At 38.9% G+C, this 15,470-nt stretch overlaps 1 protein-coding gene across 4 annotated transcripts in view; it reads right to left on the bottom strand.

The window, feature by feature from the left end:
• Window positions 1-5,658: 5,658 nt before the first annotated feature.
• Window positions 5,659-15,470, bottom strand: part of mvk (mevalonate kinase) — a 32,373-nt gene continuing 22,561 nt past the window's right edge. For 3 of the 4 annotated variants that reach the window (XM_041201876.1, XM_041201877.1, XM_041201874.1), the window contains exons 8-11: window positions 13,677-13,767; window positions 10,689-10,808; window positions 9,396-9,549; window positions 5,659-6,229 (exon numbers count right to left, since the gene is read on the bottom strand). In XM_041201876.1, coding sequence (XP_041057810.1) covers window positions 6,066-6,229; window positions 9,396-9,549; window positions 10,689-10,808; window positions 13,677-13,767 — 529 coding nt within the window. In that variant the 3' untranslated portion in view covers window positions 5,659-6,065. Of the gene's footprint in view, window positions 6,230-6,639; window positions 6,700-9,395; window positions 9,550-10,688; window positions 10,809-13,676; window positions 13,768-15,470 lie in introns of all 4 variants that reach the window. The other variant, XR_005944686.1, reaches the window with a different exon arrangement.

The following is a 15,470-nucleotide window of genomic DNA, read 5'->3' as shown; positions in this document are numbered from 1 at the left end:
CCAGCCTCTGACCTGCCTAAATAGTCAACATAATCTTCCTTCCATCTCATCACAACCTTTCTTCTGTCATAAACATTATTGGGGTCATTACTACTCAACTTTCCTCTCACAAGAGGTTATCCCTCATTCTCCCTCCTGCAATCGCACTGGTACAGTTCCACAGGCAACAGCCACCCTCTATTCCTCTAGTATCTCACCTGAGTATTCAATCTTCTGCTATGAGATTGAACAGTAAGTACTGGCAGGCTTTTCAATTTTGGGAGGGAGAATAAGGAAAAATGCATCCAAGCTGAATCCTGCCTTTACTGAATGCCCACATCCATACACATCTCAGTGCAGTCAAACATTTACGCTGGCTGCGAGGCTCAGGAAGAAACACATCTGAGGTGGGTCTCTGTACCAGTAGAACTACCAGTGCTAACCCTGGATGTCTTCTTGTAAAATCATTGTAGTAGTAATGACTTGTGCATGTTTTATTCAAAATGTAACACACGTCATCTTCTGTTATTTTCAGTAGGGTGGGTGGAAGCTTCCTTTTGCTCCAAGAGTTGGAAGATCCCAGGTTCCACCTTTTATAGCAGCAAGAGTATGACAGTTGGCTTTAAAGCCCTTAAACGAGCGAGGTAAGAAAGAAATCAGCCTTGATTATTGTTTGTGATCACTATACTGTGGCACCCAGTGGAAGTGAACTTGTATAGCTGTCAGACGAGGACACAATTGAACTGGGCTGTGATGTTCCATCTTTGTCCTCAAATCATTGAATCATCTTTCAGCACCTATTGAGGCTCACTTGTAGAGTGGACAAGTAACTAAAGAGCAGGTGGATCAGTTAAGAAACAACTACGTGGAAGTACAACAGGGCTAGTATTCCAGGGGAATAAGATCAAATGGGCTGAATTTGAACCCATCTTGTTAAGAAGTGACCACAGATGCCTTCAGAGGAGAGAAGATTAGAAGGGGAAAAACATATTTTCTCTCATTTAAGTTCCAAAGTAAATTCAAAATGCAGAAAAGTCAACTGCCATGTACTGCATTTGCAGCAGATATAGCACTCCTGTAATTGACTCCAATAAATGTCAAAGTAACAAGCAGACTGAGCTACATTATATGCACCCAGCTGTGTAATGATGCAAAAAGTGCATTTGATTGGATTTAATTACATGTTGTCACGTATGCTGTAGTATCTAATAATTATTTCTTTTACCACAATAAATTGAAAGATTTGCTGTAAAAGGTCAAATTGAGGCCAGTAGAAAATCATTACTTTCTGATAATTTTCTGACATCAAAAAATATTTGATGAGGGATGGTATTTTATTTTGATGAGAGCCTTGGTATCACAAAGTCTAATCAATGTAAAGCTGCTTCTTCATGTATAATAAAATGTCAGGAAATGGAGCACAGTTGAATAAACTGGACAGGAGCCAGATTTTCAATCTGTCTCTCTTTCGCTGCCCTTATACTTTTTCTCCTTGTCTGTCTCTCACATTCTCTTTTACACCTTATCAACCCCTTTTTCTTTCTCTATCCATAATTCTCCCTAGCTTATACAGATTCAGAATTAAGAAACACATTATAGGTACATAGGGACCAGAGTGAACTATTCAGGCCATCGACCCTGTTTTGCTGGTCACCTAGATCATAGCTGATTTGAATTTTAACTCATCTATTTACTTTGCTTCCACACCCCTTAATACCATTGCCTCATAAAAATCTGTCAATCTTTGCTTTGAAATTTTCAAACGATCGAGCATCAGTAGCTTTTTTGGGGGAAGTGTTCCAGATTTCCACTATCCTGTGCGTTAAGAAGTGTTTCCCGACATCATTAAGTTGACAACCTTGTGCCTTGTCGATAACTGTAACTTTCCTCCATACAAATCCCTTTTCACCATATCCCTCAATTATATGGTTTTCCAGACACAGATCAATTGTTCCAAAGTCGTAATAAAAACAAAAAGTCCTGGAAAAACTCAGCAGGTCTGACAGCATCTGTGCAGCAAGAAGGAGTGTTAACACTTCAAGTCCAACATGACTCTTTGGTTCCAACTCAAGTACTTGCTGGCGTAGACATGATAGGCCAAGTGGCCACTTTCAGCACCGTAAAGTTTATATGATTCTATAATTTTGTCCGTTTTAACTGCCTTCCTTGTTTCATTTTTAAAAACAAACTTTCCACTTGATTTCCTTTCTTAAAAGGAACTTTATTCAAAATTAAGGCCAGGGTAAGAAAGGACAGACATATGGTAAGACAGCCAATAAGTGGGTTTGAGAATCCATCAGAGAGAAGCAGGCTTGGATCAGATAGCCCTTAATGGAAATAATTAGTGAATGCTCTACTGCAAATTTAAAGCATTAGGGAGGTAGATTATAAACTGGACTGTAGTTATATACACATTTAAGGAAACAGTCAGATGCAACAACATCCACTCCCATTTCCCATCAGATATTCGGTACACTGTAAAACCCTTGAGGTTCCTTACATTTGAAGAATCCTGACCCATTGATTCTTTTTTAATTTCCTTGAATGTTATAAAGTACATTATTAATGATCTGCATTCATTTTCATTGCACTGTAATTTTCATGAGTTTGTAAACCATGAAATCAGTGAAATTAAAATCCTCATGAAAATAATAGTATTATATTACGCATATATATAATGCTGCATTAAGTCCTCTGAAGTGAATCTGTTACCACCCCCACCCCTCCCCATCCTGCAAACTTCAATTGTATTCCAGGGAATGTTCCATATTTGCTTTATAAGACAAGCATTCTGCAGAAAAGGAAGATTTTACTGCCCTCTGGTGGCCACCATAATTTTTTTTCACTTAATCATTTTCACTCATCCACATTTTTAATCTAATCGCGGAGTTTAAAGAAAAACATTCAGACTGTAAAGATCCCACCTTCAATTGCTGATCTTTACAACATCTGTTGATATTAGTTATGGTAGTGTTTTAATGGCTTCAGTGTCTCTGGTCTAGAGAGAAAAAAATTAAAATAGCACTTAGGATTCCTGCTCCTGATCACTATCCAATGACTCCATACTAGAAAGTGCATGCTTATGGATAGTGATTGAGAAGGGATCCAGCTTGGCTGGGATGTTCTCCATGCTCATTTCTCTCAGCCCAGGTAACCAACATTCAAGGGAACTCTGCCCCAGCAAGAAGTCAAAGCTTTCAAGAGGGGAGAAAAGAGGCAAGCGAAAAACACTTTGACATGTCTGAAGTTAAGTCTTTCTAAAGACACCATGATTGAGACAACATAATGACTCTACTCTTTAGGGATGTGTGTTAATAGCAGGCTTCTGCATTCCATAAAATACAAATGATTGTAATGTGTTGGGTGGCACTCAACATGCACAATCACAGAACAGTAAAGAAGCTAAGAAAATTGTGTTAAGCCAAGAAAAGGTAATATATTGTTTAATTCCAAAAAAGTGTCATTTTCAGAAATACCAAATTAGTACTGGATATATGGAATATATACTCAGTTATATCTTTAAATAAGTTGGTTAAATATCTTGCAAGGAAGAAAATTGAGGATTATCGGGTTAATACGGACAGGGATGATTAAACGTTATGTAGAACATGGTGATCTCACAGGTAGGGGGAAATCAATATTTTGCTTGATGAATGTTTGTGGAGGAACAGAGAGAAGGGTTCCAGAAACATTCCTCAGAAGATTAAATGGGTTAACAGTAATTCATATTAAAACAGTTCAGTTCAAGTTGCAAGCCTCAAGTAAATTTGGTACAAGTGCATCATCTGAATTAAACAGTTGCACATGGTTTGGCAAATGCTCAGATTGTTCCCAAGTCATCCCAATACTTTTCTGGGATACATGCTTAGAAAACTGAAAATTATTAAAACCTTCTTTAGAGAAAATTGCTTCAGAGAAAGGATGCTGTCCCTATTCAAACATTTTAACCATGTACTCTAATCCCATCTCCCTTTCACACAATCCAGGAACTGTTACATCTGGTTTTAATTATTTTAAATAGAGCACTGCACAAGGTCAGTCCTGTCAAAAAAAAAGACCTTGCTTTAGGACCATTAGAGACTTAATGTCCTTAACAATAATAATGCATCCTTTACCCCGCATGAAGAACTATTACGAGATAAATGGAAAGGAAGTTTGCTTGACATGAATCTCTTATGGCACTATTCATGGTTGTCATGTTCAAACTGCTAGCCTATATCTTTAACACCTCTGCTCAAGTGCTGCTTGTAGAGAAGAACTCAAATAGACAAATCCATGTAAGTGCAGCTGCCTATGAATCTTGGAGGTCGATTGTAACTGCTTGCAAATTTCTGGCTCCGGAAGGATCTATTAAATGATTAATTGTCACGGCCTTGTTTTAAGATTGTTAGGTGCAAGGCTTTTACAAGTAATACTGATGGTGAAACTATGAAAAGTCCAAACCTTATCTGGCCACGTGGGATATGTCCAAGTGTGATTGCAATAAAAATGATCCTTAAAAAAACAAGGATACATCATCAAAACTCTTTCATTACTCAAATGGGGCAATGTTTCTAACAGTCTCAGTTGGAAATGTTTAGTCAGCCAATTATGGTAAGGATTTTGTGTCACGTCACTAACTTCAAGGTTAAAGAGAGGAGGCTGTCACTTGATAAATGCATGTAACTAAGCTTCCAGTTTTAATTCCCGATTTACACTGAGCCAGCTAATCTCACTTTGGGCGGCAGTAGTTTCCAAAATCCCCTGCAATTACTGATACCACTCCTGATAACAGAGTCACTGCTTTAAAGTTTCTTCAAGAAATGGTTAGCAAACCTAGGAGATAGAGACAGCACACACTGCAGAAATTACTTTTTAATAGAAGGGATATAAGGAATACTGCACTTGGGATTTTGATCAGCCAAAATTATAAAGGCACAGTTAGATATCTAGATTTAATATCGTGACTTAATTAATGTTAGAAACCCAATTTGAAAGCCATTGCACGGTACTTTTAGGGTGCAAGGGGAAGGAAATAGTTTCAAGCTTGGCTCCAATTTCTCTCTTCTGATGGCTAAACTACCTATTAACACTCCCTGTCAAAGTTCATGTATGAATGGAAAGATGGGCAGTGACAGTGCAACAATAGCATGAAGCAGCCCCATCAAAAGAAAAGGAAGGAAACAAAAGTAGGGTTGGGGTGAAAGAGGGAGAGAGGCTTCTTTGGTTTGATATCATCAGAAAACATACTCCCCCAGACTATCACGGTCTCTTATTCAAAGTCCCTTCCTCCCCCAGAAAATAAACAACCAAGATCCTTGACAGAGGGAAGTGGACTGCAAGATCAAAAGGAAGGTCTTTCCGAATCTTTCAGAATGTCGCCTACTCTAAAATTCTCACCAATATGCTTCTCCCAAACCCAATGAAATTGTGAGAAAGTTACCCTGGAGAGATGTGTTTATTCCAGAAGTATGCAAGATGTGATGGGGCACAAAGAGGTTACAATAAACCTGTTACACTCTCGTCTTTGTAACAGAAAAAGTGATGAATAAAATGAAGAAGCAATGTATCAAACAGTAAAGGACCACATCTGACCCACACACATTTAGTCGTCTTTTTCCAGTAAACTCTCACTACAACACTCCAGAATATAAACATCTTCAACATAATATGCATTGTTTATAAGAAAGGTCACATAAACACTTTAAAAACCAATTTATTGTTCAAGTCAAGAAAGCAGCCATTACACAGTGCATCTGGTGTGCCATCCCCTTCCACTGCAGCATTTTCCAGCCAAGTATAACACTTTGAATAGTCTCCCCATCTGGATTGATGAATGCTTTCTCTTGAGGCATTTATTAATCAGTGCCACGGTTTAATCAGGCGCTGTGCTGGAAATAAGCAGTTCTTTGCAATGAAAAAGATTTTACAATGTTACATGTACAGAGGTAAATGGCAAAAGTTTCTATGGGGCTGAATTCTCCTTGGGTAAAGGGGGGTGAGGAGATGAAGAGATGTAGAATGAGTGATCAAATCCCAGGAACACTGACACAGCCTATCAAGTACACAGGCGATTAGCGTTACAATAAATAAGTTCCTAAAACTCTTCACTGGCAATTCTTCACATCACATAAAAGCTGAAATATGTCTTTGTGCAAGGAGGATGGTGAATGCAGGGACACACCTGATCCACCAATAACTGTTTCCCAGCAATCGTACCCAACGTCTTTTAAAGCCCGTTTAGACGCTTCCACCACAGAAGGACTTGTATCTAAAATGCAAAATTAACAGAACAGGCCAAACTGAAATGGTACCACAATAGAACAAAGTACATCTTATAACGTGATTCATGAAGGAAGCTTTCAGCTACCTTATCGATAAACCAATTACACACCACGCAACAGTATATGGAGTTGGAGTACGGTGGGGTGGTTAAAAAAAAAGCTGTATGTACCTGTGTAAACTAAAACACATTGAGGTGGAAGTGTTCAGTTGTGCTGATTTTTCAGTGCAATTTGCCTAAAATGGCCAAACCAGTGCAAAAGATAAGGAATTTCAAGTACAAGTTACACCTAGTGTAACTTTGAGTTTCTGTGATCATTTGCGTTAGTTTAAAAAAATATTGTGTTGGAAGCCAGTCCCACTCTCAAAACTCGTTATCCCACGAATCAAATTACTCACCATGCTGATTCTGTTAATTGCTCCTGTTCGTGGGCCTTCACGGAGCCTCTTAAAACTAAGCTTTATTTGTAAAAAAAAACAAGACCCAGCCCTACTAAGAGGCACCTTTAAAAATATTTCACTTATTAAAATTGACTACTGCTCACCAGTAAAAGCTATTCAGAACAATTTACTAGTTTCAAAGCAATTTCCAGTTCTATAAAATCCAATCATTCACATTCATTAACATTTCCTGTTTACGATAAACCCATTTTCAGATACATTAATAAAATGACAATAAGCTATCGTTCTTAAAATATAGCAAGACATTTTTGCAAACAAAAACTTTCTAAACCACTGCCTGGCCATGCTAGTTCATGGAAACATTTGCATTAGGCAATGTATAAATGAATTTGAGCAGAAACTTAAAAACCACACTTTCACTTTGGAAAACTAACTCAATTTGCTCTTGGATCGCTGTTTGCAGCCAAAATGGAAATGACAAACTGCAGTCTACGAAGCTACAGAATTCTGTGTGTATATCCAAACTCAACTGAGGCTAAATGAGATGCACTCATGCACTGGCAAGAGGGTTCAATTAATCATCCCATACTCAAGCAGCAGCAGCAATGGAGAATTCTTGGCTAAAGTGACTATAGGGACAGTGATTATGTAAATGTGTAAAAGCACAAAAAAAAGCAAGGTAAGAAGGCTAATGTTATCCTTTATTATGAGAGGGATTGAACATAAAAGTAAGGGTGTTATGCTTCAGTTATACAGGGCATTGGTGAGACCGCACCTCGAATATTGTGTGCAGTTTTGGTCTCCTTATTTAAGGAAGGATGTAAATGCATTGGAGGCGGTTCAGAGGAGGTTTACTAGATTGATACCTAGAATAAGTGGGTTGTCTTTTGAGGAAAGGTTGGACAGACTGGGCTTGTTTCCACTGGAGTTTAGAAGAGTGAGGGGTGATTCGATTGTAGTATAAGATCCTGAACAGCCTTGACAAGGTGGACATCGAAAGGATGTTTCCTCTTCTGGGTGAGTCCAGAATTAGGGGGCACTGTTTTAAAATTAGGGGTTGCCCTTTTATATGATGATGAGGAGACGAGGAGAAATTTTTTCAGAGGGTTGTGCGGCGCTGGAATTCTGCCTCAGAAGGCGGTGGAGGCAGGGTCATTGAATATTTTTAAGGCAGAGGTAGATAGATTCTTGTTAGGCAAAGGAATCAAAGGTTATCAGGAGTAGATGGGAACGTGGAAATCGAAACACAAGATAAGCCATGACCTTTTTGAATGGTGGAGCAGGCTCGAAGCACCGAATGGTCTACTCCTGTTCTTATTTCTTATGTCACTATGCTTCTTATACAGTAGGAGAAATTGCAACAAGAATAGTGAATCAACATTCTCCATAAGGAGTGAATAATGCAGGTATAAATTTAATACCGAGGTTGTGAGAACATCATGTCAATAGATATTGGCTAAACCCAAAAGAATGATTATCTCGCCTTCACTTCAAAAATATCCTGAGAAAATTTGCTGTATTTTTGTGATTGCAGAGTTCGGTTAACAGATTGTATGGATTTCTCAAACACTTACAGGTAGAAATTATTTAAAGCATAATAGATGCTGATGTAATGTCAGGATAATATCTTTGAGAGGAGTCACTAAGCCTGAAAGTGAGAGAACTAAATAGGGAGCTGAATCTTCTTGGGTTTGTGATTATCTCAATTGATGGTAATTAAGCTTTCCTCTTCCCTGTGGAAACTGCTCTATTTTTAATGGGTCTTTCACTTATGCAAAAGAACATAGGGAAGCACTAACAGCAGTGGGACTGCTGCAGTCTGCTCCATAACAAAATAAAGCCAGCTTACCCAGCAGCAGGTACATTTGTGCCAAATTGACTGAGTGATCACCATTCAGGCCAGTCTTGCAATTAAATGTATTAAAGTGACATCTGGTGGCCAACTTCTGATACTGCATATACATCCTCAGATGAAAAAACAGTTTCCAGGCAATTGATTTTGACCACAGAAATAAAATTATGGTGCCTCACCCCTAATGCAATGGTATCTTCTCATTCCTGGTTATCACCTGGCCAGATACATAACTCCAAATATAATTTACTACAGAAAGCACATGGGGACATGTCAATGAGCTGGATAAATTCATTACTGCTGAATGGGTTATACTCTGCAATTTTAAAAATCATTAAAGACATCAATCTCTAATTAGACAATCCATATCCAAAGCATATAAATATTTGCAGTTAGGAAGAACCTCCCAGTGATTGGGACTGCCAGCCAACATAGACAGTTTGTAGCTGTATAAGGCTACATGCTGAAGCATTAATTACAGAATTATTCTGTGAAATGTCAAGTATCTAATCCAATACCAGGCTATTTCTGGAGGGAGTCCTTACAGCATAGTGTTCATCATGGCCGAGTGGTAACACTCTTTTATTTTATAGATACGAACTCTAACAAAGCATGAAAACACACTGCAACCTAACTAATTGTCAAGAAAGCTAGGTGATGGGCCAAAAGAGCCACAGTTCAATCACCAGGGTTCAAAAGAGATCAATCAAATAGAAATGATCCTATTCACACACAGCCTGTGTATTTTTGTCCCTTTAGTAAGCTTAAGATGAAGCTTTTTCACTTACTTTGTAACAACACTTCTAACCTGTGATTAATTTACTAGTATAAACAATTCCTACTGGAATTGCAAAAAATTAAATCGTTAAAGATTACCTAACAAAACAAGCGCTCATTATACCTGGTCTAAGCAGTGTTAAGCCACACCCGCCACCTCCTGCTCCAGTCAGCTTGCTGTGCAGACCATATGTTGCGGTTACTTGACACAACCTGTCCAGTGATGAATGACCCACTCCAATGACATTAAGGTGATGCTGGTTGATGTCAATAAGTTCCTGAAATCAACAAAGAAAATAAGATTGGTAAGACAAGAAAATCACCACTGAATAGGTAGCTTGATGTTTCTTCTAATCCTAAATTGCACAACAATGAGCTCTGCTAATGATTCAAGTGGTAAAGGCAATATGCTGCTCAGCCACATAGGTATGCAACTGCAAGTTCACTTTTGGCTCTGCGCTGAATTAGCTGGTCTCAGTTGTTGGTAGCATCAAAGGTGCCACAAATGACTTTAGTATTCCTTGCTCTGGGAAGTGATTGAAGTCATCCAGGATGCTTGCTCTTATTACTATCCAGTAGTACACACTAAAGTTGAATGAGGACAAGATCAGCTGAAACCTGGGTGATGTAGCTGAGTGACAGCCTAGGTTCATGTGAAAAATGTTGACTTGATCAGGTAACTAGAAACCTTTGATCTTTTGGACTTGTGTGTCAGTAAATGCCAATGCCTTCAGAAGAGGCAGAGCAAGAAACAAAATTAGTCATTAGGAAGAGGCATCTGGACTTAACAACCATGCCCCCCATCAGTTCTCAATTTCACCTCTCCTGTTTGCTTTGCATTTCATTTTCCCCTGCAGATATACATTCAATTGTTTCTTAAAGCAAATTTTGTGCATCCTTGATAACTTATGCTATAACCCTTATTGCATTAAGGAGTCTTGGCTTACTTTTCTCCTTTATGTTCCTAACTTATTCAATTTGTAGCTATTGATATACAAACTCTTTGCTATAAATGAAAGAACATTCACTATCTTTCTTAATACTTTTCATATAATCCACTCCAGTAACATTATGTCCAGGAGTTCTGAGCCATTGGCATTCATTACACAAATCCACTTTCTTCATCACAGTGTTGTTCTCTCAGTTCTCACCCTCACAGTTCTAGAGTACAGCTTAGAGATAATCATGCTCAGCAAATGGCTGAGATATTGTCATAAAGTACAGTTTCAAAGCTCAAAGGTACCCCAACACTGTTTAGTGATCATTTTGACTCAAGCAGATGCAAGTTATCAAACACACAACATATGGTGTTTCTTCCAATATAGTCCAAGAGTCATCAACTGCATTGTTTAAATTATAATTTGACCAGACTCTGCACAAATGCAGTGAACTGTAACGGGAACTGTGTAAATTTTACCTCCAGCATCGTGTAGTGTTCATCTACAGCACTGCCAGATGCTGCTGCAGTCAGAACACGCTCACACTCACATGAAATAGCATCAATTGAATCCAAGACAGGTTGTATTATGCTTGGCAGCTAAAGGAGGAAAAGAAAATTAATTCATTTTATTCACAATTCTCCTTCATTCAAATATGACAGGTGGCTGGAAGAACAGGCAAGTACACCACAGGTCGCCCATGAATTTTCAATACACAAGGTAAATTTTCTCTTTGGGACAGTCACCAAATATTTTCCTACTTCAAAAACATATTTTGTGCTCATCAAGGTGAGGTATGTTAATGTTCTTAAAAATCTGTTCTTGAACTGCAGACCCTGGAGAAGCAAATTACATAGGAACATATGAACGTAGGAAATAAGAGTAGGCCATTCAGCCCTTCAAGCCTGCTCTGCCTTTCAACTAGATTATGGCTGATCATCTCCTCAATTTTTCTGCACTATCCCCATATCCTTTGATATCTTCAAAATCTATCGATCTCAGTCTTGAATATACTCAATGATTGACCCTCCACAACCCTCTGGGGTAGGGAATTCCAAAGATTCACCACCGCCAGTGATAAGATTCCTTCTCATCTCAGTCTTAAATGGCCTGCCCCTTATTCTGAGACTGTGACCTTTGGTTCTAGACCCAGCCCTAGCCAGGGGAAACATCCTTCCTGAATCTAACCCATCGAGTCCTATAATAATTTTCTATGTTTCAATGAGGTCACTTCTCATTCTTATAAACTCCAGAGAATACAGGCCTCAATCTCTCCTCATATTACAATTCATCAACCCAGGAATCTGTCTGGTGAATCTTTGTTGCACACCCTTTATAGCAAGTATATCCTTCCTTAGGTAAGGAGATCAAAACTATACACAATATCCATGTGCTGTCTCGCCAAGGCTGTGTACAATTGTAGCAAGACTTCTTTACTCTGGTACCCAAATCCTCTTGTAATAAAGACCAACATACCATTTGCATTCTTAATTGTTTGCTGCACCTGCACGTTAGCTTTCAGTGACTTATGAACAAGGGCACCTAAGTCCCTTTGGACATCAACACTTCCCAATCTTTCACCGTTTAATAAATATTCTGCACTTCTGCTTTTCCGACCAAAGTGGATAATTTCACATTTTTCCACATTATATTCATCTGCCATGTTCTTGCCCATTCACTCAGCCTGTCTAAGTCCCCCTGAAGCCTCTTTGCATCTTCCTCACAACTCACATTCCCACCTAGTTTTGTGTCATCTGCGAACTTGGAAATATTACATTTGGTCCCCACATCCAAATCATTGATATAGATTGTGAATCTGCTGGGGCCCAAGCACTGATCCTTGTGGTACTCAGTAGTCACAGCCTGCCAGCCTGAGGATGATCCATTTATTCCTACTCTTTGTTTTCCATTAACCAATTCTCAATCCATGCCAGTATATTACCCTCAATCCTATGTGCTCCAGTTTTGTTTACCACCAATGATTGTCCCTCCCTTGTTGCTATGACAAGGTGGTAGCTCTTTATCTTGACCTTATGCAGCAATGGGTGCTTCCACATTGGTGCTCATTAGGGAATTCCAGGACCTTGACCCAGCCACCATGAAAGAAAAGTGACATGATCAAATTGGGATGGTCTGCAATTTGGAGGGGAATTTGGAGATGATGGCATTCCCAGGATCTTGTTGCTCTTGTCCTTTTAGGTGATAGAGGTCATGGGGCAGGGAGTTGCTATTGAATTAAGTTTGGTAACATTCTGCAGTGCATCCTGCAGAAACTACAAATACATATTGTAGACACAGTGCTCTGGTGGTGGAGAGGCTGGACAGTAGTGGTTGCTGCTCAAGTAGACTGCTTTGTCTTGGATGGTGTCAAGTTTCCAGTGATGTTGCAGCTGCACTGAGTTGACCCTTGTGGATAGCAGAGATGCTCTAAGGGGTGAGGTGAGCACCTTATTGGAATATCCAGCCTCTGTGCCTGCTGTTGTTTCCACATTGTTCATATAGGAATAAGTCATTCACCTCAAGCCTGATCCACTATTCAGTTAGATCCTGTTTCATTCTCTTACTTCATTAACCTATCTTTGTTCCATGCTCCTCAATACCTTTACCCAACAGAAATCAACAGTCAGACCAGTTAAATTTCTGGACAATGGTTACCTTCGGGGTGTTGACTATGCAGGATTCAACGATGGAATTGTTGACGGTCAGGGTAGTGAAGGGGCTCGTCAATACTTCAGCCTGGTTTCCCTACAGTCACTAGCTGATCTCTGCCATAGTTGAGGATGAGGATGTTCATTATGCCTCTACCTCCTGTTCATTTCTTTATTGTCTATCACCAATCTTGACCAGATGTGGTCAGGATAGAGCATAGCTCTGATCCACTTAGCTGTGTAGCCGGCTGCTTCTGGTATTTAACATGCAGCTAGCTTCACTAGGTTGGTTTCTCATTCAAAGGCATGCCTGGTGATGCTCTTGGCTTGCCTTTCCACATCCCACTTGAAACTAAAAATTAGAACATATTCCACTCTAAGCACTTAGGTGTTTAGGATCAAGCATTCTAAAGATCAGGTATAGCACAGAGTAAAGTTCCCTTATTCTGTACCAAAAACGTGCTTCATCCTCACCTTCAAGAACACCCTTCACTGCACTCTTGACATTTTTCTAATTCTTACACCTGCCATTTTGTGACTTGTCTGAGGGAAACCAATAACTTGGTCCCTACTGGTGCAAAAGTATGGGGCAATTTTGTATTGTGAAACCATGCTCAATATGAATTGGGTTGAGACTGCCAAAAATTCTATCACTCAGGCTAGCAGAAATCTAGATGAAATGCCAAGGGCACCATCAAGATTGAAAGAGAATAATAGTACCAGATAAGTAAAGTAGTAAAGAAATTCTTCAAGCTCCACTATCTGAACACAAGAGACAATTCAGTTCCACTGACAGGGATAATTTAAAAAAAAACTAACCTTGTTAAGTTTATCCTTGACTCCCGCTACTAACACTTTTGTGCTTCTTGACACCTTTGTGTTAGTAAGAAGTATCCGGAGGGTGGGGACACTGAAACATAGCGTGAAACAGTTAGTAAACAAATTGAAATATTTGAATACATTACACTTATTGTACTCACCTTATCCTTTTTACATTGCTTAACAAAGGAAACATTTTGCTCAATACACCCTTTAAGAAGCCAATAGCATTCAAAGATTGAGCTGCATCTGTACCACTCTGAGTCGAAATTTACTGAGCTATTTACTAGAAACTCTACAGACTGTTTTCGCTTATAATGACATCAACTCGTGGTACTCTGGCATGTTTACATTAGTAATTTTTAAAAAAAACTTGTCAGCAAAGTTTTTAAAATCCGCATTCTTTTTAACAGAAACACTGGAAACTAGGTTTTTTTTAAAAAAAAGTTAAATACAAAATTACCGTGCTTTCTACATGCCAATGAATCTCCATCTATAACTATCTGATTAATTTTTCATTAATTGAAACTAATCAAACTCTCTGGTAAAGCTTTTCAAGCCAAGGACCCCAGAGGATTTTCTAGAGGACTGCAGGAGGAGATGAAGGTCATCTGTATCAATATTTCTGTACGGGTAATGCATTTTGCTGTATTTGTTGATTTAGAAGATTGTTTTCTGAAATGATGTTGTTATACTTTGGATCACAGACTTTTGTAAGTTGGGACAGGGGTCTGTCACAATATGGAGGAGGTTCCCCCATTCAAGAGAGTCAAAAACCACCCTTCTATTGTAATACTACCTGCATTTAGCAAACAGATTACCTCTTAATGACAGTTACAATCCTGGACCAATTATAAAACACTAAGAATGACTGCAAACATCTCTATGCCACTATACCCATTTCCCTGAATAAACCAGCATTCTTCCTCCAGGAGGAACATACTGTCAGACCAGCCACAGGGCAATGAGGATAAATAAACGGACTGAAAATTAATTTAAAAGTCATGTTCAATTCAATTTTTTTAGGTTAAAAAAACAATGCCCAAAGCAGGGGCCAAGCTCAACTTGGATTCGGCTTCCTTTCACCCTGTTCCTCACTCTCTCCAATGTGTTTTCTGTATTCCAAAGGAAAGATGGAGAAAAAGATCTTCATCTATTGTAACATAGTTCGCAACGCTTGAAACAGAACTTTATTTGCACAGAAAGCACTGGTGCTGACCTTTTTAAATAGGGTAGGCTGGCTCATTGGCTGTTTGGTTAAACACATAACAGGCAAGCAATAACCAGGAGCAGATTGTTTACAGTGTGACTGTTGTTAAGTACAGTTAACCTGGCATTCAGCAAACATTTCCATACAACAAATAGCAAAGTGGTGTTTGCTACCTTTGGACTGGCTGCATGATATTTCAAAAGTGTTCTGTCGTGGACTTTAGAAAACATCTTTACTGCTGCAACCTTGGAGGGTGAATTTAAATAGTCACTCTAGGCCAGCTCCTGTTCATGTCCCGTGGTTGGCTCAAAAACACCAAGCCTTGGGAGTGTGTCGCCTACACTCATTGCTGTAAGACTGCATGCCGTGTAGAGACAGCCCAATTTTGAGATAAGTTGGGAGGGGGAAAGGCAAGCGTACAAGATCATAAATATGAAAGCTTAGTAGAAATACAAATCAGAACGTTGCGTTTTAATTTTTTTCAAAGTAAAAGGATATGACCTTATGACTTTTTTTTAATAGAATATAGAGTAAATGAAATTAAATTATTGGAGCGTCAGACAAAAATAATTCATGTTAAAAAT

The sequence above is a fragment of the Carcharodon carcharias genome, chromosome 13 (genome assembly GCF_017639515.1).
Source record: "Carcharodon carcharias isolate sCarCar2 chromosome 13, sCarCar2.pri, whole genome shotgun sequence".
In the NCBI taxonomy this organism is placed as follows: Eukaryota; Metazoa; Chordata; class Chondrichthyes; order Lamniformes; family Lamnidae; genus Carcharodon; species Carcharodon carcharias.
Note: the sequence above shows the minus strand (reverse complement) of the source record. Positions and strands in the feature narration are given on the sequence as shown.